This window comes from Podarcis melisellensis (assembly GCF_964234715.1).
Source record: "Podarcis melisellensis genome assembly, chromosome: 8".
Taxonomy (NCBI): Eukaryota; Metazoa; Chordata; class Lepidosauria; order Squamata; family Lacertidae; genus Podarcis; species Podarcis melisellensis.
In genome coordinates, this window is record NC_138540.1 from 86,274,882 (window position 1) to 86,300,233 (window position 25,352).

The following is a 25,352-nucleotide window of genomic DNA, read 5'->3' on the forward strand; positions in this document are numbered from 1 at the left end:
TCGGCATCTACGTCATGTTTATTCCACTGGGCACTTCAAGGATCATTCCCTGCCCTGGAAACACCTTGCGACTCGCTGTCAATGCAGCTCGCTGAGGGATGTCTGATGCGACTCTCGAAAAGATTCAGTAGAAAAGAATATCACATACATACAAATCTATATATTTCTCTCTGGGTTAAAAAACAAAACGAGAAAGGGGGGCTATTTGCTCTGGGAGCCTGAGTGGACGTATAAGCGTAGCTTGGAGGCTTTCCCCCTGGCAACGGTGGTCTTCCACTTGAGGGACAGGGTGCCATAGCGTGTGATGCCCCGGGCCTTGAAGGTGTGCACGTTGTTCTGATAGCTGAGCGGGATGATGCCATGCCAGGCGGGAAGCCTGGGGGGGAGCCGAACCGAGTGATGGATCATCTCGTAGAGTATCCTCACCCCCAAACCAGCTTGCGCCTTCCGCATCCTCAGGGTGCTACCCTTGACGTATGTGCGCTCTCTGCGGTCGCCCAGCAGCAGATGCTGCGTCATGGCATGGATGAGCGGGTTGGTCAAGCCGTAGAGGTCTAGGAGCTTGGTGGTCTGCTCCTGCCACGCCGATGACTCAATGCCCCCCTTCTGCTCCTTCAGGACCATGAGGGACTGGTAGAGCTTCATGAACCTCTCCCAGTCAACCCCTTTGTCTTCATACAGGCGGAAGGCGTGCTTAAGGGGACCCCTGGTGAGGCTCCGCCGACGGAATCGCGCTTTTGGCTGGCCACGTCTGTACAGAGAGTCATGTGGAAGCCGGTACTTCTTTGGCCTGATAATGGCGGTGGCCATGGGCAGCCCCTCCGTCTGCATGATGGCCTTCCAAGCCTTCTCCTTCCCCGCCAGGGACCACGTTATCTTGCTGGAGCTCCTGCCAAGCTCTCCTCTCTTCTGCTTCTCCTCCTCGTCTGCCTCCTTCCGCCCCCCCTCTGGCCTCTCCACGTCTTTCTCCTTCTCCACCTCACCTAGCACAATGGGCCGGGATCTGAATTTGAGGCGCCTTTCCATTCGCAGCTGCTCTATTCTTCCTTGCTCAGCCTTTTCTTCCTCAGCCTTCAGTTTCTTTATGGCTTCCTTCAGCCTCTTGTTCAGGAAGCTCTTCTTAATAAATTTGCCTTTCTCCTCCGTCCACTCCTTCTTCACGCTCTCCCACAAGGACCTCTTCCTGGCCTCTTTCTGCAGCTTTACCTTCAGGTTCCTCGCCTGCAACACCGTCAGGGCGGTCTTCTGGAGGGTCTCCATCTTGGCTGTAAGCTCCTGAGAATCAGTGCTCCAGATCTGGTAGGCCTCCACTGCTTCTTTGAGCTGTTGCAGCAGAGCAGAGTGCCCTTTGCTCAAGAGCCCCTTCATCTCCTCCCCTTTCTGTAAGATCTGCTGCGCTTTCTGCAGCATAGCCCCTGCCAGGGCCTCGGCCTCCACGCCCGAAGAAACCTCAAGCATTGACACCACTTGGAAGAGGCGCTTGTAGGTGGCGGCGTCACTGGACTCCAGCTTCTCTGGCTGAGTCAGGATGTCCAAGAACAGTTGAGCATGTTCTGAAAGCTCAAGTTGGTCGTCTTCTAGCTTTGGAGTCGCTTCTTCCTCCCATAGGGCTATCAGCGCCTCTCTTTCCTCATCATTGAGGAACTCAAAGGTCTTCTCTACTAGGTCTTCCCACATTTCATCTCCTTCCTCCTTCTTCTCCAGCTCCTCCCACTCCCACTCCCACTCCTCCCCTTCCTCCCCCCGATGGATAACTCTTCTTTTAGCCACCATTTTCTTTCTTCTTTCAGCCATTTCTCCAACTCCTTCCTCCTCTTCCCCCTCTCCCTCCAGGGCCCTCGCTCTTGCCTGGGCCATCTCCATGGCTTTGGCCTCAATGAGCTCCTTGAGTTTTGACTCAGACAGGCCCAACATTTTTTCCTTAGCCAGCCTCTGAGCAACGGCCTCCACCAGTTCCTCACGCCTTAACTCTGCCAGCTCCTGGACTCTTGCCTCGTCCACCTCCAAGGCAATTTCCTTGAGCAGCTCCTGTATCCTCTCCTCATCCGCTACCAAGCCCATTTCCTTGGCCAGCTCCAGGACCCTGGCCTCGTCCACTTCCAGCACTACTGAGCTGAGCAGTTCCCGGATCCTTTCCTTGGCCTCCTCCCCTTCTTTATTCTCGGCCTGGGCTATCTTCATCGCCTCGGCCATCACCCTCTCCTCCAGCTCTGCCTGCGCCTTCCTGCGTGCCTCGGCCATCACCTTTTCCCATTCTTCCGCCATGGCCATCTTCCGTGCCTTGAGCATCGCCTGCTCCTTGGCTTCGACCAGGGCCAGGTCCCTGGCTTCGCCCAGCGCCTTCGCCTTCACATCTTCCTTGGCCAGGTGCTTGGCTTCGGCCAATGCTTTCTCCTTGAGCTCCTTCATCATCCTCTCTTTGGCCTTGCCCCTCACTTCAGCCAGGGCGCTCTCGGTCATCTCGACCAGCTTCCTTTCCGACTCCTTGAGGATGGGCTTCAGGGCTTCTCTCCTGGCCAGCTCTGGCCCTTCCAGGCCCTCTCTGTCTTTGTCAACCAGCTTCCCCAATCTCTTCCGTTTCCTTGCAGCAGCCTCCCGCTCACGCTCCCTCCGCCGGGCCAGCTCCCGCTCTCTCGCCCTGGCCACCTCTCGCTCCCTTGCCATGGCTTCTGCCTCCAGCTCCCTTGCCTTGGCCTCCTCGTGCTCCCTTGCCTTGGCCGCCTCCAGCTCCCTTTCCCTGGCCGCCTCTCGGTCTCGTTCCTTGATCGCCTCTCGCACTCTCGTCCTGGCCGCCTCCCGCTCCTTTCCCCGGAGTGAGTCATACGATTTCCCTTTAACCGCCTTCGCCACCACTTTCCCTGACACTTCTTTGTCGGAGGCGGACTTCCCCTCCTGTTCTCCAGCCGTCCGGCCCCTCTTCTTTCGCTTGACCGCTCTCCCCTCTCCATGCTCTCTCACTCCCTTCCCCCTAACAAATTCCTCCTCACTCTCACTCTCAAACTCTGTCTCCGAACTGCTGAACTCCTCTTGCTTCTTCGTGACGCCCACCACCTCCTCCAGGCTCTCTGTGGAAGGCTGGGACAACAACTGTTTTCCTCTGGGCTTTTGCAGACGCTCCACATATGCCGTCCACGCCTTTTCATCAACGGCTGCCTTCTCCTGGGAAGTGAGGAGGGACTGGCTGATGTTGACAATGTCCTCCCAGGACATGGTGCGGCCAGCCAGGGCATACCGGGCCGAGGCCAGGAGGTCCTCAGCCGCAGTGCGGCCCTCTATGTAGGGGCCGATGCGGAGCATCAACAGCTTGTGGAGGTCGGCACGCCACTTGGTCTTGTCAGAGCTGTACTCCTGGTTAGGGTCAATGAGGCTGCCTTTGGTGGGCACTGGTGGCAGGATGGGGACGCCCACCTGGCTGGGTTTAGGCGGCAGAACAGCAGTATCTGGCTTGAGTTCCGATGTTGGGAGGGCGGCTGCCTGCAAGTCCTTCCTGTCCCTCTGGTGCTTCAGCATCTCAGTGTAGAGCTGGGTGCGAGTGTCACGCCGCTGCAAGAGGATGGGCTGGGCCTTCTTGCGCACCTTGAGCACCTTCGGGGCCTCGTGGGGAACGGTGGGAAGGATCTTGGGCCTGAGCCGTTTCTCCTTGTCCTTCTCCTTCTCCTTTGCCCTGAGCTCCCGCCTTTCAAGCCGCACCTCCCGCCATGTGGAGCCACTGCTGGTGCTGCCGAAGCTGGAGCTGCTGGGGCTGGAGCTGGCGGTGGCCATGCTGGGGGTGGGGCTGAGGCTGGGGCTGAGCTCCTCCATACCTGTTCCACTCACTACTGGCACAGTGAGCCCCTTGCCTCGTGCTTGAGGGATCCTGGGGAGCTTATCGCCACCAGCTGTGAAGGGACAAGGAAAGGAGGGAGATTAACCAGAGACATGGGCAGAATAATGTCAGGAATCTGAGGGAAGATACCTATGTAGCAGAAGTTGTTCCCCATCTCACTCACCACACAGAAGTGGCTTCAGGTCCAAAACGGTGTACTGTTGCAGAAGATAAGGCTTCAGTAATACAGTTCTGGACATTGATATGTACCGTATTTTTCGCTCCATAGCGCGCACCGGACCATAGGGCGCACCTAGTTTTTAGGGGGGGAATAAAGGGGGGGTATTATCCCTCCCCCAGCCCCAAAGAGCAAAGAAGCCAAGACAGCGAGCCAGATCCATCCCGCTGGCTGTCTTGGCTTCCTCTTTAGTCACACACAACCTCTCCAGCCGGGATGGATCCCACTCGCTGTCTTGGCTTCGTTTTTAGCCGCGGGGCTGGGGCGGGGGAAGCTGACCCCAGCCTCCAGAACAGGTCCGGGAGCAGGTTGCCGCTCCCGGAGCTTGCGGGGCTGGAGGCGCACTCCGAAGGTTTGCGGATAGCTGCCTGAAGCCCAGGGAGCGCAGCGGGTGTTGGCGCTGCGCTCCCCAGGCTTCAGGCTTCAGGCGGCTATCCGCAAGCCTTCAGAGCCTGGTGGGAACTCCCGCCGCGCTCCGAAGGCTTGCGGATAGCTGCCTGAAGCCCAGGGAGCGAGAGGGGTCAGTGCGCACCGACCCCTCTCCCTCTCCAGGCTTCAGCGAAAGCCTGCATTTGCTCCATAGGACACACACATATTTCCCCTTCATTTTGGGAGGGGGAAAAGTGCATCCTATAGAGCGAAAAATACGGTACATACAGCTTGTAGGCTTTGAAGACACAGATGTAAAAAAAGTAAAGGACCGCTAGACCGTTAAGACCAGTCAAAGGCATCGGTCAAAGGCCCTGTCAAAGGGTTGCAGCGCTCATCTTGCTTTCAGGCTGAGAGAGCTGGTTTGTCCACAGACAGCTTTCCGGTTCATGTGGCCAGCATGACTAAACCGCTTCTGGCGCAACGGAACACCGCGACAGTAGCCAGAGCGCACGGAAACGCCATACATGTATACTGTACAAGAACAAAGTATCTCCCATTGCCCCAGCTTCAAGATGCAGCGCAGAATTTGATTCACCAACAGACTCACTGTCTGACTAATGAGCTGACATGCCTGAATCACTTACATAAATGACACTGGGCCATTGCCATAGCAACTGGCTTGGCTGACCTTGCACCTGTTGACTTATCGCGTACATGGGGAGATTTTTGCTCATGGGGGGAAATGAACCCCATCTTCCATGTCCAGTTCCTCCAACACACACTTCCTCTTGTGCCTCTGCTTTCCCTGCAGGAAATCTGCTTCTTAATGATTTTTTCATGGAGTGACATTGGTTCTGATCTCTCACTAAAGAGCAGGTTTCCCTGGAAAGGAATGAGGCAAGGGGGACTCGTGCTTCCTAAGTGCAGCGCAAGTGGAAGTGTCAGTCATTCCACAACTTTCTACCATGGGATTCAAGGCTGCTTGTGCAAGTGAAAAGGGAGACGAACCCACTTCATTGGACACTGACCACAGGTTGCCAGTCCAAGTCAGGACAGCCTGACCTACCAGGGAGCCTAAGCAGGTGATAGCCCCAGAGGATGGTGGCCAGCCTGGGAATGGCACTCCTCCCAGCAACAACGCTTCAAGATGCCCTCTCTAGGCAGGGATTTGTACTTGCCTCTTTCAGGGGCAAAAGGGGCAGCAGCAGGAGCAGCTCTCCTCTCAGACTTGCCAAAGATTCCCAGCCACCGCGCCTGTCCAGCGGGAAGGGTTTCGGGGGTGGTAAAGTCTACAGATGTTCCCCGGGATGGTGACCTAAGACGGGAAACGGTTGCGCGGCGGTCGCGGACTACTTTGGGTGGGATCTCGTTCATCAAGAACAGATTGGCTGTTAGCTGGTTCTCAACCCGAGTCATCAGCTTCTGTGCTCCTTCTGTCAGAGCAACCTTAGCTTCATCCGCTGTCTCTGCCATGATGCCGGCAGCCCGCACTCTGCGAGGGAAGGCGCTTTGATCGCGACCAAATGAAGACCTGGAAGGAGCAAAGAAGTAAAAGTAAAAGACCCCTGGATGGTTAAGTCCAGTCAAAGGTGACTACGGGGTGCGGTGCTCATCTCACTTTTCAGGCGGGGGGAGCCAGCATTTGACAACAGACAGCTTGTGACGAGTGCCAGAGTGCACAGAAACACCATTTACCTTCCCACTGCAGAGGTACCTATTTATCTACTTGCACTGGTGTGCTTTCAAACTGCTAGGTTGGCAGGAGCTGGGACAGAGCAATGGGAGCTCACCACCGTAGAGCAGATTCGAACCGCAGACCTTCTGATGGACAAGTGGCAAGCCCAAGAGGCTCAGTGGTTTAGACCACAGCACCACCCACATCCCTTGGAGCAAAGAGTAAACAGCTGAAGGAGGGGTAAAATTGAGAGGAGGGCCCCAGAGGAATGGGGGTGGGGGGATCCTGCTTATGGCAGATCTTTCCCTACCCTCCAGTACATCTCCCCACTGCAAAGCAAAATATCTTATTCCCTTTCAAAACATCTCGGTCCTGCTGTTCATCTCATTGAGGAGATGTTTTAACTACTTCAGGGTTTCTGCTATTGGCTAATTGGACACACACAGCTCTTTGCAAATGTGCTGGGTGTGTGTCATGTGAAGCCCACCTTTCAGCTCCTCATCCTCAATCATAGCCTACAACCTGGGTACAGCACAGAGCAGCATCATAACCCAATTGGGCAGGGAGCAGCTGGGTCTAAATTTGCCAGAAGCTGCAAAAGAGACCCTTCCAGGAAGCTCCTCCGAGCCACAGGGGGTGTTGCTTTGGGGGTCAGGGATACCCCACTCACACCTCAAAGGAGACACTTACAAGTCTACCAGGCTGGAATCCGCCATCCGCTGCATCTCCTTCTTCAGGACAAATTTGTCCGTGATGCCAGCCACAGAGTCCAGCAGCGACCGGGCCAGGTCACGCACTTTCTTGTTCTCGTCCAGCAGGGCTCTGGCCAGGGGAACCACTTCCTGTTCACTCAGCAGGTCCATCTTCCCTAAGGCCTCCCAGGCTGCCAGCCTCATCCTCACCTGCGGAGCAAGAACAGGGATCCATATCCTCGTACACAGGAGCTCAGGGGCCAGCGCCTGGGTCTGGACCAAGGCCCAGCCTCTGCCTCAGCCTTTGGCATGGCCAGGGGGAAAGCCAGCCATGGCTCCCCCTCCAGAAGATGCTAATACCAGTGACCAACCTCCTACCGGTGTTGCATAATAAAGTTTGCATAATAAAGACTTGGTAGTGTACCCGCTTATAGCGGCTGGAAGGACCATTGCAGTTTGGGGAAAATTTAGACGGGGCCAATCTTACTGCTTGCTTGGCTAAAGTGTGGAGAAAGGAACGGATCAACTGAGAGTCCTCAGGGACCAAAGGAAAAGGGACAGTTTTCTACTGCTTTGGTCTGACCTTATTCATTTCTAAGCCAGGAGGAACATGGCCTAGGACCCCTTTGGCCCATGAATGAATATGGCCAATACAGTGACTCTGGGCATTTGAATATGTTCATTACCTTCCCTTGGGATCTCAGTGTCCCTGTTTTGTAAGCCTGCCTTATTTAACCATGATGTCTGCTATAAATATTTCCAGTCACTGCCTTCCTCATATTCACACACCTGTGGCTCACTTACTTTGGTTTTCTTTCATACCAGATTTTGTTCAACAGCGGCCTATAATTGCACATGGGATATGTATATTGCCGCCAGATCCTGTTTGATAACACTGTGTTTTGCAGGATTTTGTATAGCAATTTTTTTGGGTGGGTGTGTTAATAAAAATAATCTAAAAAAAATAAAGCTGTTGGAATTGCACACAGCCCTTTGAAAATGGGGCAGGGCAAGCGATAAGTGGCCGGTGTCGCTGAGGGGATGGAGAATAGGGCATCCTGTGCATGAAATATTCACCTCTGGGCATTATTCACCTCTGGGCATGCCAGCGTGGCTGCTGTGCTCCAACCTTTCCTGGCACCTAACAAATCCTAGCTTGGACACAAAACGCACTACGTGATCCCGGGCTGGTGATCCCTCCCTCTAAACCTCCCTGTTGTCCTTGGGTGAAGCATGGTAATAAATAATAATAATGGAAGGTTTCATATTAGATTATAACTCATCATAGAATCATAGAGTGGGAAGGGACCCAAGGGTCATCCAGTCCAACCCCCTGAAATGGAAGAAGAAGAAGAAGAGGAGGAGGAGGAGGAGGAAGACCCTTTGTCTAGCCAGCTCCATGGGGCTATTTTGTGTGTGTGTGTTGAGGGGGGCTAATTGGGATAATTACTTTCCCCCTGTCAAAGTTCCTCGGAAGAGGGGTTTGGCACAGATGTTGCAATACTGATATGAATCTGTGGGTGCAGGACACCCAGAATGATTAATTGAGGTTGGGATGTTAGAACCAGGAAATAGCTGAACTAAATGTGCCTTTCAGATAGGCTCAGGTGTGTATTAGGGTGCAGCAAGAGGGGCGGCGGACTGTAGGGGTCAGATGGGATTACGATGAGGAATTATAAAATATACATCAAGCCATCGTGTCCACGATGAATGCATTGTGTTGACTGGGTTTGATATATTGACGATAATTTCTGATTAAATCTCATAAGATTCTACATTCGTGCCTTTTTCCTCTACTGCCCATTTCTCTCTCTTCACAAGTCATGTACACACTTAGACAGGTCCTGGGTCCTCAAAGATAATGGGCAGTTTCCTTGATGTATCTTTTCTTATATGTTAATCTTAGGGCCCCCCTTCATGGATCACTGCCTTGCCGTGGCGAAGGGGCTTGAAGAACTCAGAGAAGCTATGAACTATGCCGAGCAGGGCACCCAAGATGAACAGGTCATAGTGGAGAGTTTTGACCAAACGTGATCCACCTGGAGGAGGAACCGGCAAGCCACTCCAGTATCCCTGCCAAGAAAACTCCATGGACAAAGACAACAGGCATATAAAAGTTATGACGCTGGAAGATGAGCCCCTCAGGTCGGAAGGCGTCCAACATGCTACTGGGGAAGAGCGGAGGGCAAGTACAAGTAGATCCAGAGCTGATGAAGCGGCTGGGCCAAAGCCGAAAGGACGCTCAGTTGCGGATATGCCTGGAAGCGAAAGGAAAGTCCAATGCTGTAAAGAAAAATATTGCATAGGAACCTGGAATGTAAGAACCATGAACCTGGGTAAGTTGGAGGTGGTCAAAAATGAGATGGCAAGAATAAATATTGACATCCTGGGCATCAGTGAACTAAAATGGACGGGAATGGGTGAATTCAGTTCGGATGACCATCATATCTACTACTGTGGGCAAGAAACCCGTAAAAGAAATGGAGTTGCCCTCATAGTCAACAAAAGAGTGGCGAAGGCTGTACTGGGATGCAATCTCAAAAATGATAGAATGATCTCGATACGAATCCAAGGCAGACCTTTTAACATCACAGTAATCCAAGTTTATGCACCAACTACTGGTGCTGAAGAAACTGAAATTGACCAATTCTATGAAGACTTACAACACCTTATAGAAGTGACACCAAAGAAGGATGTTCTTCTCATCATAGGGGATTGGAATGCTAAAGTAGGGAGTCAAGAGATAAAAGGAACAACTGGCAAGTTTGGCCTTGGAGAGCAAAACGAAGCAGGGCAAAGGCTAATAGAGTTCTGTCAAGAGAACAAGCTGGTCATCACAAACACGCTTTTCCAACAACACAAGAGACGACTCTACACATGGACATCACCAGATGGGCAGCATCGAAATCAGATTGATTATATTCTCTGCAGCCAAAGATGGAGAAGCTCTATACAGTCAGCAAAAACAAGACCTGGAGCTGACTGTGGCTCAGATCATCAGCTTCTTATAGCAAAATTCAAGCTTAAACTGAAGAAAGTAGGAAAAACCACTGGGCCGGTAAGATACAATCTAAGTCAAATCCCATATAAATACACAGTGGAAGTGAGGAACAGGTTTAAGGATTTAGATTTGGTGGACAGAGTGCCTGAAGAACTATGGATGGAGGCTCGTAACATTATACAGGAGGCAGCAACGAAAACCATCCCAATGAAAAGGAAATGCAAGAAAGCAAAGTGGCTGTGCAATGAGGCCTTACAAATAGCGGGGGAGAGAAGGCAAGCAAAATGCGAGGGAGATGGTGAAAGATACAGGAAATTGAATGCAGATTTCCAAAGAATAGCAAGGAGAGACAAGAAGACCTTCTTAAACGAGCAATGCAAAGAAATAGAGGAAAGCAATAGAATGGGAAGAACCAGAGATCTGTTCAAGAAAATTGGAGATATGAAAGGAACATTTCATACAAAGATTTCCATAATAAAGGACAAAAGTGGAAAGGACCTAACAGAAGCAGAAGACATCAAGAAGAGGTGGCAAGAATACACAGAGGAATTATATCAGAAAGAAATGGATGTCCCGTATACCCCAGGTAGTGTGGTTGCTGACCTTGAGCCAGACATCCTGGAGAGTGAAGTCAAATGGGCCTTAGAAAGCACTGCAAATAACAAGGCCAGTGGAAGTGACGGTATTCCAGCTGAACTATTTAAAATTTTAAAAGATGATGCTGTTAAGGTGCTACACTCAATATGCCAGCAAGTTTGGAAAACTCAGCAGTGGCCAGAAGATTGGAGAAGATCAGTCTACATCCCAATCCCAAAGAAGGGCAGTGCCAAAGAATGCTCCAACTACCGCACAATTGCACTCATTTCACACGCTAGCAAGGTTATGCTTAAAATTCTACAAGGAAGGCTCAAGCAATATGTGGACCGAGAACTCCCAGAAGTGCAAGCTGGATTTAGAAGAGGCAGAGGAACCAGAGACCAAATTGCAAACATGCGCTGGATTATGGAGAAAGCTAGAGAGTTCCAGAAAGACATCTACTTCTGCTTCATTGACTATGCAAAAGCCTTTGACTGTGTCGACCACGGCAAACTATGGCAAGTTCTTAAAGAAATGGGAGTGCCAGATCACCTCATCTGTCTCCTGAGAAATCTCTATGTGGGACAAGAAGCTACAGTTAGAACTGGATATGGAACAACTGATTGGTTCAAAATTGGGAAAGGAGTACGACAAGGCTGTATTTTGTCTCCCTGCTAATTTAACTTATATGCAGAATTCATCATGCGAAAGGCTGGGCTGGATGAATCCCTAGCCGGAATTAAGATTGCCGGAAGAAATATCAACAACCTCAGATATGCAGATGACACAACCTTGATGGCAGAAAGTGAGGAGGAATTAAAGAACCTTTTAATGAGGGTGAAAGAGGAGAGCGCAAAATATGGTCTGAAGCTCAACATCAAAAAAACGAAGATCATGGCCACTGGTCCCATCACCTCCTGGCAAATAGAAGGGGAAGAAATGGAGGTAGTGAGAGATTTTACTTTCTTGGGCTCAATGATCACTGCAGATGGTGACAGCAGTCACGAAATTAAAAGGCGCCTGCTTCTTGGGAGAAGGGCAATGACAGGCCTAGACAGCATCTTGAGAAGTAGAGACATCACCTTGCCAACAAAGGTTCGTATAGTTAAAGCTATGGTTTTCCCAGTAGTGATGTATGGAAGTGAGAGCTGGACCATAAAGAAGGCTGATCGCCGAAGAATTGATGCTTTTGAATTATGGTGCTGGAGGAGACTCTTGAGAGTCCCATGGACTGCAAGAAGATCAAACCTCTCCATACTGAAGGAAATCAACCCTGAGTGCTCACTGGAAGGACAGTCCCTATTTTCCAGGGACAGTCCTGGATTTACAGAAGCTGCCCTGGTTTCTGATTTGATCCTGGAATGTCCCGCTTTTCCTTAGATAAAGGTAAGGACAGATCCTGAAGCTGAGGCTCCAGTACTTTGGCCACCTCATGAGAAGAGAAGACTCCCTGGAGAAGACCCTGATGTTGGGAAAGATGGAGGGCACAAGGAGAAGGGGGCGACAGAGGACGAGACGGTTGGATAGTGTTTTCGAGGCTACCAGCATGAGTTTGACCAAACTGCGGGAGGCAGTAGAGGACAGAGGTGCCTGGCGTTCTCTGGTCCATGGGGTCACGAAGAGTCGGACACGACTAAACGACTAAACAACAACAACAACAATCTTAGGGCCAGAAAACAGGTTTCACATTAAGGTGATAATGGTCACTTTCCTCCTGGCCATCCTTCTTATCATGTGTACTGATTGTTTATGACCTCCGGGGTTGCTGAATACGCTCCTTTGTTGTTTTCATTCATTTACTCCAAAGTAGGCATGCCTAACTAGTGTTTATAGTTTAACTTTGTCCCCAATTGGGGTTTGTTTGAATGCTCAGAGGAAATCTGATTGGTTCTTTTGCTAATAAAATGGCCTGGTGAGGGGTGTGGGGACGCACTTTCTCCGAGAGCCTTGCTGGTCAAAGCCTCGTGTCTTATTTTAATCAGGGTCCGATCCTTTTCTTTGGCCTCAGAACGCAACAGTGGACCCACCAATACACCTCTGGTATTAGCAGATGTGGAAATTTTGGGGTTCACCGTTAATAAAGCTGATAAAAGCCGAGGGTTTAGACCGGTGGGTTGGAGTTTGGCTGGCATGACGTCCCTCTGAGGGCAAGGCTATGGCTACGGAAGAAGCAGGGACCATTTGGGGTGCCAGTGCCGAGAGCCCCTTCCTCTAAGTTCAGGGTGAATGCCTGTGTCAATAAACCATATATCCTAAAAGTACCAGTCTCCGTGGAGCCTCATTTGTCCCAACACAGACCCTGGGGCATATAAATAATATACCGTATTTTTCGCACTATAGGACGCACCTTTTCCCCTCCAAAAATGAAGGGGAAATGTATGTGCGTCCTATGGTGCGAATGCAGGCTTTCGCTGAAGCCTGGAAAGCGAGAGGGGTCGGTGCGCACTGACACCTCTCGCTCTCCAGGCTGCAGGAGAGCCCCACCGCCAGCCCCACAAGCTTGGGGGACAGCGGGGAGGCAGAACTTGGCTAGAAGGCTGGCGGGGGGGGGGGAGAAGCCTGCTCCTCCCCGTCGCCAGCCCCGCAAACTCGGAGGACAGCGGGAGAGACGCAGCGCGCCATCCCGCTGTCTCCTGACATGGTTTGGAGGCTGGCGGAGGGCTTCCTCCTCCCCCAGCCCCGCAAGCTCCCAGAGGGATGCCAAAGCTGCGCGCAGCTTCGGCATGGCTCTGGGTCCCGTTCTGGGGGAGGGGGAAGCTTGGGCTTCCCCCGCCCCAGCCCCGCACCTGGGGGGGGGATTTCCCCCCCAAATCTAGGTGCGTCCTATGGACCGGTGCGTCCTATAGTGCGAAAAATACGGTAAATAATAACATTATTATTGCTGTTCTTATTGTTATTGTTCTTATTGTTCTTAAGGTCCGCCTACAACCCCTGGAATCTCGCACCTCTCATGGTGATTGGAGCAACGTGTTACAACACCAAAGAATAAAACCAAAACCCTGAGTGCCCTCAGAAGATAAGGCTCTCCATTTTGGTTTTACCTCAGAGGCAGGGGCCCTTGGGAGGAAGGGCAGCCTGCAAATGTCATAAATAAAACAAAATGGCTGTTCCTCGTGCCTCGTGAAGTGCCGAGGGGGCACGGAGAGGGACTGAGAGGGGCCCTTGTGAGGCGCCAGGATGAGGGGCAAGAGGAGCCATGAGGCTGTTGGTGATGACGCCCAACCGGCCATCTCTGCCTCGCTTGGGGAAGGGTGAGGCGGGAAGCAGCAGAAGCGGACAAGAACAATGGCGGAAACAAAAAAGGCGGGAAAAGCCACTGGCTCCCTGCTGCACTGGCTCCCATATCCTACAAGCGCCCCGATTTTCAAGGGACAGTCCCGGAATTGCAGAAGGCACTCTTCTTCTTTTTTTTTGAGTTTTGATTTATTTATTTACTGAATATATATACGGAATATATCCTCTACCTAGAGGCCTCAGGGTGGTTCATTTGACCCCAGGACATCCTGCTTTGCCCTTCGCCCTCCCCTCCATGTCTTGGAGAACAATTAAAAGTAGTCTCTCTGTATATGTTGGAGCTGCCAAAAAACGGAGTCCTGTTTCTGCTGGAAATAAGATCGCTGCACCCGATGAAGGAAATGGTGAAGGTGGCTGACAAAGCGCTGCCTATGCTTTTGAAGGAAAAGGTCGCCAGTCTACTTTTGTTGTGTCTTTCATTGTGACGCTTCCTCAGCCAGCCATTTTTGAGGAAATGCGTGGATTGTTTCCCCCCCTTTATTGTGAGTGGAGGCTTATACCGTCTTACTCAGAAGTAAGTCACACTGTAGTCAATGGAGCTTACTCTCAGGTATAAGGGTCCAGACGCGTCAGCCTTACACTGAAATCCTAAGAATTTTTACTCAGTTCCCGCTGAGTTCAATAGGATTTATGCTCTTATATGTTCCTGGTCATTCTCAGAGCTGCTGCTGCTTCTTCTTCTTCTTCTATTATTATTATTATTATTATTATTATTATTATTATTATTATTATTCCCGCCTTTCCCCCTGAAAGGGACTCAGGGCAGTTTACAGCTAAAATGTTGCTTCCTTCCGTTAATCTGTGATCTGTGGAAGGGGCTATACAGGATCCCTTCCCCCTCACACATTTTTTTCTTCACAACAACCCTGTGAAGCAGGTCAGGCAGAGATGCTGTGAGCGGCTCCAGTAGATGTGCACATGGACGCCTGTGTGTGCAGGAGATCAAATATGGAAGAAGCTTCTTGAAGTGGAACAACCTGCCCCCATTTTCCTCGTAGAAATGTTGGAGGGGTGGGATCCCTCAGCCTCTGCCCCTCCTCATGAGGAGAATTCAGAGAGGGAACCTTTGGCTCTAGCTCTTTTTGGATTCAGCCAGAAAACTTGAGAGACCTCGGTTCTTTGGTTTCAGCTCCTCCACCATTAAAACGTCTCACACTTCTGGGCGGCTCTTTCCTCCTCCCTCAGCCCCCTGCTTTCCTCTTGCCCCCCAACCAAGTCTCCACCCAGCCTCCAGCTGTAACCCATCACCCGCCCCTCACAGCTGCCATTCTGCATGGAGAGGACCTGGCCAGAGAAAGGGGAGAAATCCCAGGGAAATCCCCTTCCAAGCTTTAGCTGTGATTCCTGCATTGCATGGGGCCAGACTAGATGACCCGTGGGGTCCCTTCCAACTCTGATTCTGTGACAACGGAAGATGGCAGACTCCTTCCTTGGAGCTTTGTAAGCAGAGGTTGGGTGGTCCTCTGCCAGGGGTTCTGCAGCTATTACTCCCACATTGCAGGGGGTCAGACTAGATGACCTGTGGGGTCCCTTCCAACACTATAAATCTATGCTTCAATGAAGCTAGTAAAAGTACGGATTGCGAATGTCCCTGTGCTTCCCTCTCCCCCTTCCAAGACCTTCAAAGGACTGCACTGACCTCCTTGTGGGTGGTGTCCTGGATGAGTCGCTCGAAGGCGTCTTCTTGGACCTTGTCTGGCAGCGGGTAGGACTCGGCCAGCTGGACGAGGGCAGCCGTGCACATCAAGTACGTGGAGTAGGGCACGTCGTCCATGAGGTCCAGAATGGCCTTCGTGACGGAGGGCAAGCTGTTGTCGCTGGGCTTGTGCCGCAGCCAGGGCTTCGACACAATCTCGGACAGCAGGTCCCGGGAGCGCATGAACCCTGAGAAGGCCACGGAGGGCCGCCGCCTCTGCGGCTTTTTCCTCCGGATTTTGTCTACGGCTTCGGGCTCGTCCGTCTCCGGCAGCAGGATCTTGACCATCTTGCGCCTGGGTAAGGGTTGCCTGCTCAGGTCCAAGCTGCACTGCAGGGCCTTGGGTGTCCCCTTCGGAAACAGCTGGGCCCGGATAACCGAATTGGGGACGTATCCGTCGGGGGCGATAGGCCACGTGCGCCCGGCTTGGAAGGGTATTCTGCTGAGGACGGGGACGGGCTCGACCAGCGGTGGAAGCACACGGGACGGCGGTGGCGCTGGCGGAAGCTCAGCTGGAAGCGTCTTCTTCTCCGGGGTTGCCTTGGCACCTTGCTGCGGGAGGAGCTGGTACTTCACGAAGAACTCCGGCTGCAGCTCCTTGATGTACGGCGCTGCCCCGTAGAAATCTGGCCCAGGGAGGGCACTCGCCTCCTTGCCGATGAAATGCAAGACGGTGGCCACGTTGTTCTCCATCACCACCTCTTTGGGGTTGGAGATGGGCTCTAGCCGCTCATACTTCTTGGCCAGTCTCCCTACCTGGCGATACCTGGGGAGGGAAAGCACCCAAAGTCTAGTTTGTTAAGGGGGCTGGGAACTGTAGTTCTGTGCGGGGGGGGGGGAGGGATTCCCCAGCCACTCTGGGCGGCTTCCACAAAGACCAAAATACACTAAGATGTCACACATTAAAAACTTCCCTAAACAGGGCTGTCTTCAGGTGTCTTCTCAATGTCAGGTAGTTGTTTATCTCTTTGACATCTCATGGGAGGGCGTTCCGCAGGGCGGGTGCCACTACGAAGAAGGCCCTCTGCCTGGTTCCCTGTAGCTTTGCTTCTCGCAATGATGGAACTGCCAGAAGGCCCTCGGCGCTGGACCTCAGCGTCTGGGCAGAACGATGGGGGTCAAGACACTCTTTCAGGTATACTGGGCCAAGGCCATTTAGGGCTTTAAAGGTCAGCACCAACACTTTGAATTGTGCTCGGAAACGTACTGGGAGCTGATGTAGATCTTTCAAGACCAGTCAAAACAAAAAAAAATCCTTCTAGTAGCACCTTAAAGACCAACTAAGTTAGTTCTTGGTATGAGCTTTCGTGTGCATGCACACTTCTTCAGATGTGTATCTGAAGAAGTGTGCATGCACACGAAAGCTCATACCAAGAACTAACTTAGTTGGTCTTTAAGGTGCTACTGGAAGGATTTTTTTTTGTTTTGACTATGGCAGACCAACACGGCTACCTATCTGTTTCAAGACCAGTGTTATGTGGTCTCGGCGGCCGCTCCCAGTCACCAGTCTAGCTGCCGCGTTCTGGATTAGTTGTAGTTTCTGGGTCACCTTCAAAGGTAGCCCCACATAGAGTTCATTGCAGTAGTCCAAGCGGGAGATAACCAGAGCATGCACCACTCTGGTGAGACAGTTTGTGGGCAGGTAGGGAGACGCTTGGTTAAAATAAAGAGGGCAGGCAGGAAAGCTCTCAAGGGGGTCAGTGGGCGGCGGGTGCGCTGTTGGGGTGGGTCTGCAGAGTGTGGTCTGCAGGGTCAGCCCATAATGTGGCAGCAGGTGCTGTGGGATGGGGGAGTGGTCTGAGATATGAGTGCCCTTCATCTTGCCCTGTGCCCCCTACCCTAGCCTGCTGCCTTCATTGTCCTTTGCCCAGTATTGGAATAAGATTCCACTCCCGGTCCTACTGGCTTCTGTATGTGCCTTGGGGAAGGGCGCCTTCTTGTCTTTTGCTTCAGGCAGCAGAATGTAATGAACTGGTGGTCTGCATTAGAGCTGGGTGGTATCTGGTTTTCAACTTTGTGATATATAACCAGCTAAACATTGTGATATACTGATATATCACCAGGGCTTTTCCCCCAACTGGAACTCACTGGAACTCAGTTCCAGCACCTCTTAGGTGGGCTATTCTGAGAGAATAGGTTGCCATTCTGAGAGAATGAGCGAGGCGTTCATGGTGAGTTCTAACACCCCTTTTTCTAGAGAAAAATAGCACTGTATATCACAATGTCTGAAAAAAGGATGGAGCTATGTAGAGGCATTGGCTGGCTTCACAGTTTTCCCCACATTTTTGCATAGCACACTCACACCCATGATTCACAATATAGTAGACCCTCCGGATATGAACTTAATTCATTCCAGGGGTCCATACGTACCCCAAGAAGTCTGCATTTAGAGGCACCGCTTCTGCACACACGTGTGGCACGATAGAGCACTTCTGTGCATGCATGTGGTGCACAGAGTGGTATACACTTCTGGGTTTGCCGCGTTCTCAACCTGAAAGTTACGTTACCTGAAGGTAACATAACCCGAGGGTCCATTGTATATTGCCAGGTCAAAAATTATGAAACCAATATCATGATATGGACTTGAAACTGGTTTGTGACAATATATCACCCATCCCTAACAAACATCTTGATTTGCACTATATTGCCAGGTCAAAAACTATGAAAGTTACATTCACCCTTTCGCAGCTGTGTCTTCTCTGCCCACCTCTCCAACATTCAGATCCCGCCCTGCCTGCCTGCCTCCCTTCCCCTCCCCATACTTAAAGGTAAAGGGACCCCTGACCATTAGGTCCAGTCATGACTGACTCTGGGGTTGCGGCGCTCATCTCGCTTTACTGGCTGAGGGAGCCAGCGATTGTCCGCAGACAGTTTTTCTGGGTCATGTGGCCAGCAGGACTAAGCCGCTTCTGGCGAACCAGAGCAGCGCACAGAAATGCCCTTTACCTTCCCGCTGGAGTGGTACCTATTTATCTACTTGCACTGGCATGCTTTCAAACTGCTAGGTTGGCAGGAGCAGGGACTGAGCAACAGGAGCTCACCCCGTCACGGGGATTCGAACCGCCGACCTTCCGATCGGCAAGCCCAAGAGGCTCAGTGGTTTAGACGACAGCGCCACCCACGTCCCTCTCCCCATACTTACTTAGGCACAAAGACTATGTCGAAGGTGAGGAGGAAGTGAGGCAGAAAGGCCAAGGGGCGCTCAATCATGTCGTCCTTCACACACCGGGACATCAGCATGTAGAGGTGGTCTCTGGGCAAGTACAAGACGCATGGGATGAAGTAGATATTCATGTTGCAGCCCACAACCAGGTCTCCCCGCTGGTTGGCAAAGCAGACTCGGCTGAATTTGAGGCTTGTGTCAAACTCCACCAGCATCTGCCCCAGGATGTCCCAGACGCGCACGGTGCCATCAGAGCCGCTGGTCACCAGCATGCTGAGGGTGTGGCAGTAGTCAAAGGAAGTGATGGTGGTGGCGTGCAGGGCGCCAGACTCCTTCCAGAAGCGGTTCTTCTGACCTGGGACCAGGGACGCCTGACGCCACAGCCGGACCCGGTTGTGCTCTGTCAGGGCACAGATGTAGCCGGGGATGAGCAGGAGGTTGTTGATGCGGCAGTTGAAGCTTGGGATGACCACCAAAGGTAACACCTCTAGGAAGTTGTCCTTCTTCAAGAGAACATCGGAGAGGATGATGTACTGGTCCTGGCCGTAGGAGCACAGGTAGGAAGACTCCCGTGAGTGGTAGGACAGGTTCCCTGAGGCTGAGATGCTGCTGAGGGCCACCACCTTGCCGTCGTGCAACTTGCGGTTCCCCATCCGATACAAGTTCTGGGTGATGGTGCGCACCTTCCCGCTCTTGTACCCGCTGAAGATGAAGCTGCAGGTGCGGCCTTCCAGGTCCAAGCGGCTGTAAGCCAGGCACAGGACCCTGTCATCTAGGCCCTCCGTGACACGCAAGATGTGCTTGACCGGGCAGGGGTTCTTGGTGGTGTCCAGCACGTAGATGTCATTGGTGCCCATCGTCACCAGAAGCTCCTCTCTGTCCGGGTCATAAACGTAGTCCAGGGCCTTTTCCAGTACCTGGAAGGGCCAGGTGACAAACAGCATTTCCCCCGTGACGGGGGATAGGAATCGGATGACCCCATCTTCCGTGGCTGCCAAGATGCGAGCCTTGTTTGGTCCACACTGAACGCGCAGTAGCTTCGTGAGCATAGACTTGGTTCTGTTGAAGAGCTGGCAGAAGTTGTTGACGGTGCGGATGGAGAAGGTGTAGAGGGTGCAGAGGAAGAAGGTCTGCTCGTTGAGGAACTGCATCTGGAAGAGCTGCTCCCCAATGTCCAGGCGCCGAAGGAGCTCACAGGTGGTCAGGTTCCATTCCTTTAGCAACCCGTCCAGCGATGTGGTCATGATGGTGTGGAAGGAGTGCCGGGTGGTGATGGTGGTGATGGCGCTCTGGTGGGCCTTGAACTGGGTGGTCTGGGTCCCCTTGTCAAAGTTCCACACCTTGATGTCCCCAGCGAGGTCCCCAGTGAAGAGGAAGCTCTGAGGCCAATAGGAGGAGCAGCAAGTGAGCGACACACCTTGGCTCACCTGGAAGGTCCGGGTCTGGGTCTTGGTATGGTAGTCGTACACACGGATGATGTTCTCGCACAAGGCCACCAGCACTTTCCGCTCCTGCTCCAAGCTGAGGTAGTGCACAAATTCGCCACTTGAGATCTGCACCTCCCGCGTGACAGCAAGGTAGGGAACCTTCCCTGGGGTAAAGCCCCAAAAGGCCACAGTGCCAATGGCACCTGTCACCACTTCACCTGTCTCAGGATTGTAGCACATGCTGGTGACCGAATAGGGCGACTTCACCTCGGAGAGCATCTTGCATTCCTGAGTGTGGTCACCAAAAAGCCGCAGGTGGATGTCATCACAGTAGGCCACAAAGAGGTGCAGGTGGGAAGCATAGGAGATGTACAGGACCTTTGGGTCTTCCTCTATGGCATACTCTCTCTCTGTTATGGGGGTCTCGTCCTCTGGGTTGTACACCCAGACTCGAACCTGCAGGAGAAGTCTGAGAGTCAGAGGCAATGGACTCTGTCCCGTGCCCTGCGGGTAGGGTTAGTATCTTGGTTCACCTAGATACACCCCAAACAATCTCCAAATTAACTTATGATAGATCATACAATCCAATACAAAGCTGTGGTGCTAGACGAGGGACATGGTGTTCAAGGTTCTCTCCATCTGCCTGGTGTTTCTGCTCCTGCCCTCTCTGGCCCATAGGGCAATAACCCCCTTTCAGGAGTTGAGATGCCAGTCAGGGGGGAGGCCTGGGAATTGGGACTCCTCCTCTTTAGAGGAGGGGAAGGTGGGCTCTCTGGCTTGAAGCAAGGGCAGTGGGAGCTCAAGGGACCTGGGACATTGCCCCAGCTGTGGAAGAAGAGACTGGGATCTAGATCAAGCATGGCAGTAAGAAAATATCATTTCCTAAAGCTGCAGGGGAGGAAAGTCATGGAGAAGTCATGGCGGCCATCTAGGTTCCCCCCAGGATTAGGGGTGACCTGCCTCTGAACACTAGTTGCCGGGAAATAACAGCAGGGAAGGGGACTACTGTACACAAATGGGAAACAGGACGAAGGAGAGCTTTGGTCTGATCCTGTAAGACTCCCCTTATGGAATGGACTTCCTCAGAAGGTGGTGGACTCTCCTTCATCGGAGGTATTTAAGCTGAGGTTGGCTGGCCACCTGTCAGGGTTCTTTAGTTGAGATTCCTGCACACCGCAGGGGGTTGAACAAGATTACCCTCGAGGTCCCTTCCAACTCTGCGATTCTATGATTTAAGGGAGAGCACGGACAAACCTAGACAGCATCTTAAAAAGCAGAGACATCACCTTGCCTACAAGGGTCCGTATAGTTAAAGCTATGGTTTTCCCAGTAGTGATGTATGGAAGTGAGAGCTGGATCATAAAGAAGGCTGATCGCCGGAGAATAGATGCTTTTGAATTCTAGTGCTGGAGGAGACTTGAGAGTCCCAAGGACTGCAAGAAGATCAAACCTCTCCATTCTGAAGGAAATCAGCCCTGAGTGCTCACTGGAAGGACAGATCGTGAAGCTGAGGCTCCAAGACTTTGGCCACCTCAGGAGAAGAGAAGACTCCCTGGAAAAGACCCTGATGTTGGGAAAGATGGGGAGGGCACAAGGAAAAGGGGACAACAGAGGACGAGATGGTTGGACACTGTTCTCGAAGCTACCAGCATGAGTTTGACCAAACTGCGGGAGGCAGTGGAAGACAGGAGTGCCTGGCATGCTCTGGTCCAGGGGGTCATGAAGAGTCGGACACAACTAAACGACTAAACAACAACAACATGAAGCTTCTGCATTCTTTTGAGCTGCTGGATTTGAGGGTGGGGGTTTCCTTGAAGATAATGGATAAAATCCTGACCATGTTTGGGGGTTGGAGGCTGAGGGCAGCCACACCACTCAGCCATTTCTCTCCCCATCTCCCTGGCCAATCAGGGCCCGGCTCACCTTGCCCTTCTTGGAGGACTTCCGGCTGAAGGATGCAAAGTAGTGTCCGGCCTCACCCAAATAGTGGCAGATGACCGGCATGAAGTTGGGGGAGCTGCTCTTCCGGAATATGATGGTGGGCCTGTCGCTCAGCATGATGTTGGATCCTTCTGTCACCTCCTGTGCACCCTGCCCAGAGGAGGGAAGAGACAGGGGGGTTGGAGACTTGAGGAGAGCAGAACCGGAATGCCCCTGCGCCACTCACAGCACACGGTCCGCATTCATGCCACCTCGGCGTTGGGGTGGCAAGCACAGACAAGGCTGCTGCTCAGTGACAGTTGACTGAAGGCCAGAAGGAAGGAACTGGCTGCTGCTGCTGTTTTCTTATCACAGTATTATTAAGATAAAGGCCTTTTTATTAAAAAGTAGTCAGTTCCCAAAGGACAGCTGGAATAAAACAGCCTTCAGCTGGCTGGCAGAATAATAATAGTAGTAGTAGTAGTAGTAGTAGTAGTAGTAGTAGTAATAGTAATAATAATAATAATAATAATAATAATAATAATAATAATAATAATAATATATTTATACCCTGCCCATCTGGCTGGGTTTCCCCAGCCACTCTGGGCGGCTTCCAACAAACACTAAAATACAATAACCTATTAAACATTAAAAGCTTCCCTAAACAGGGCTGCCTTTAGATGTCTTCTAAAAGTTTGGTAGTTGTTTTTCTCTTTGACATCTGGTGGGAGGGCATTCCACAGGGCGGGCGCCACTACCGAGAAGGCCCTCTGCCTGGTTCCCTGTAACTTGGCTTCTCGCAGCAAGGGAAGCGCCAGAAGGCCCTCAGCGCTGGACCTCAGTGTCCGGGCAGAATGATGGAGGTAGAGACGCTCCTTCAGGTAGACTGGACCGAGGCCGTTTAGCGCTTGAAAGGTCAGCACCAACACTTTGAATTGTGCTCGGAAACATACTGGGAGCCAGTGTAGGTCTTTCAAGACCGGTGTTATATGGTCTCAGTGGCCATTCCCAGTCACCAGTCTAGCTGCTGCATTCTGGATTAATTGTAGTTTCCGGGTCACCTTCAAAGGTAGCCCCACATAGCGCATGGCAGTAGTCCAAGCGGGAGATAACCAGAGCATGCGCCACTCTGGCGAGACAGTCCACGGACAGGTAGAGTCTCAGCCTGCGTACCAGGTGGAGCTGGTAAACAGCTGCCCTGGACACAGAATTGACACAGCAAGGATTGAGCCAGTTGACACAGAAGGACAGCAAGGATTGAGCCAGTTACTTTCTGGGACCATCTCTGTGCCTATCTTTCATGCATGCACACACATACCCTCCCTTCCAGCCCCCAAATCACGGGGAGAAGATCCTCTTCTCATCAGAGGACAGTGGTTCTGCATTACCATCTGAAGCTTGTGGTAAAGCTGGCCTTGGAGTTCCCTCCACAAGGGTACGATGCGGACCGGTTCCTTCACCATGGTGGTGCTGCGGGAGCTCAGCTGCTGCAGAAAATATCCCTGGAAATAGGGAGGAATCAATCCCCACAGTCCTGGGCAACCGTTGATCTGGAGAGGAAGGGAATGGTTTAGGGTTTCTTGGCGGGGGCAGCCCCACAAGGTCCAGCCCTCATTAGCCTTGGAGGACCAGCTCCTACTGCTCAGCCATTCAGACTCCGAGTATGATCCATCCTAAGGCGTCAGGGATGATGGAGAAGAAGAAGAAGAAGAATTTGGATTTGATATCTCGCTTTATCACTACCAGAAGGAGTCTCAAAGCGGCTAACATTCTCCTTTCCCTTCCTCCCCCACAACAAACACTCTGTGAGGTGAGTGGGGCTGAGAGACTTCAGAGAAGTGTGACTGGCCCAAGGTCACCCAGCAGCTGCATGTGGAGGAGCGGGGAATCGAACCCGGTTCCCCAGATTACGAGTCCACCGTTCTCAACCACTACACCACACTGGCTCTCTGGAGAGAGATACCACCACGCTGGAGAGACCACCACGTTTTAAAAGTGACAAAAGCAACATAAAGGGGAGGTTCCAAGGATGGCAACATGAGAATGAAGCTTTTCTGTAGTAGCTTCTCATTTGTGGGATGTTCTCCCCAGGGAGACTCACCTGTAGTCACCATGCTGTTAAACAATCGATGGCCTTTTAAACTGGAGGGGTATTGCTTAGTTTGCCTCATGTTATATTTTTGTGGTTTCTATACTGTGAACCACCCTGTGATCCTCCAATGAAAATCAGTATTTAAATTTAATGAATGATGATGATGATGATTGAGAAGCATTTTAAATGCACCGAATATATAGTGCTGAATCAACTTTCTGTTTTTATGATTAATTTTAATGGCTCTTATCCATTGTACTATATGTTCTTCTTAAAAATTAATCTATATATTTACTGCTTAGAAACTTTGGCAGTTAAGCGGTATAGATAGAAATAGCTTAATTAAATAAATAAAATCAAAACGGCGTCGTAGAAGCTTAACCCTGACTAGACACAAATAACTGCTGCCAAAGAAGTTATAGGACAGGGGTCAGCAACCTTTTTCAGCCGTGGGCCAGTCCACCGTCCCTCAGACCATGTGGTGGGCAGGACTATATTTTGAACAGAGAGAGAAAAAATGAACGAATTCCTATGCGCCACAAATAACCCAGGGATGCTTTTTAAATAAAAAGACACATTCTACTCATGTAAAAACACGCTGATTCCCGGACCGTCCATGGGCCGGACTGAGGAGGAGATTGGGCCGGATCTGGCCCCTGGGCCTTAGGTTGCCTACCCCTGTTATAGGATATGTAAGCCCTTGCTCAGGTCAGGCCAGGCTGTCATCTAGCCCAGAAAGGTATTCTCTTACTGGCAGGCAGCTCTTCGAAAACTTAAGGGATGGAGAGTTATTTGGCAGCCCTGCTACCCCTAGAACTTAAAAAACGAAGCACACACACCAGGGGTTCAACTCAGGACCTGCATTCCCTGCCAGTGAGCAGCTGAGCACTTAAAGTGCATCCAGAGAAGGCTGAGGGTCCCACGGGAGGCTGGACCATTCTGGACTATTCTAATTCCCATATGTTTGTGGGGCTGCGAGCCCTATTAGTATCAGTGCTTCCTCCTTGGACTTCCATGGGACGGAGCCATGTTTCCTTTCCACCTCTGCCTTTCTTCCGTGGTTCCGGGCTTGGAACCAGCCTAGCCAACCAAACTCGCATGGCTTCATTTTCCAGGCCCCACAGCATTGTGGGTGCAGCTGGGGCCAGCCACTTTTGCCATAGGTGGCCACAGGCAATGACTAGTAGCCCTAGACAGGCCCTAGGGGTAGGGTGGGGCCCAGTGCCACAAGGAAGCTCAGAAGGTGCGCGGCCCAGATAAGCCACCATTCTTGACCAGAGCCGCTTAAGACGAGGATGGCGACCAACCCACAAAGCAGGAAAAGGGATTACCTGTTTAGATCCTTGGAATCCCAATGGGAAGACAGGAGTGTGACATCATGGCATTCTAACCAGTGGGCAA

The 25,352-nt window shown here is 51.8% G+C and overlaps 1 protein-coding gene across 2 annotated transcripts; it reads right to left on the reverse strand.

Moving 5' to 3' along the window:
- On the reverse strand, nucleotides 1-25,352 carry WDR87 (WD repeat domain 87). 2 transcript variants are annotated; one of them, XM_081921878.1, is made up of 8 exons: nucleotides 25,283-25,352; nucleotides 23,248-23,409; nucleotides 21,863-22,030; nucleotides 18,492-20,395; nucleotides 15,293-16,115; nucleotides 6,781-6,992; nucleotides 5,594-5,946; nucleotides 1-3,878 (listed from the first exon to the last, which is right to left on the reverse strand). In XM_081921878.1, exons 2-8 carry the CDS (start codon nucleotides 23,320-23,322, stop codon nucleotides 202-204), a joined length of 7,212 nt encoding a protein of 2,403 aa, XP_081778004.1. In that variant the 5' UTR covers nucleotides 23,323-23,409; nucleotides 25,283-25,352; the 3' UTR covers nucleotides 1-201. The 2 variants fall into 2 exon arrangements, with proteins under 2 accessions (XP_081778004.1, XP_081778003.1); XM_081921877.1 differs by lacking the exon at nucleotides 25,283-25,352 and adding an exon at nucleotides 24,791-25,264.

Coding starts and splice junctions, on each gene's coding strand:
- WDR87 (XM_081921878.1), bottom strand. CDS start 23,322: ATGGTGAAGGAACCGGTCCGCATCGTACCCTTGTGGAGGGAACTCCAA. Junction 6,993..15,292: donor AGGACACCACCCACAAGGAG/GTCAGTGCAGTC, acceptor CTTGCTCCGCAG/GTGAGGATGAGGCTGGCAGC. Junction 3,879..5,593: donor CCCTTTTGCCCCTGAAAGAG/GCAAGTACAAAT, acceptor GTCCCTTCACAG/CTGGTGGCGATAAGCTCCCC.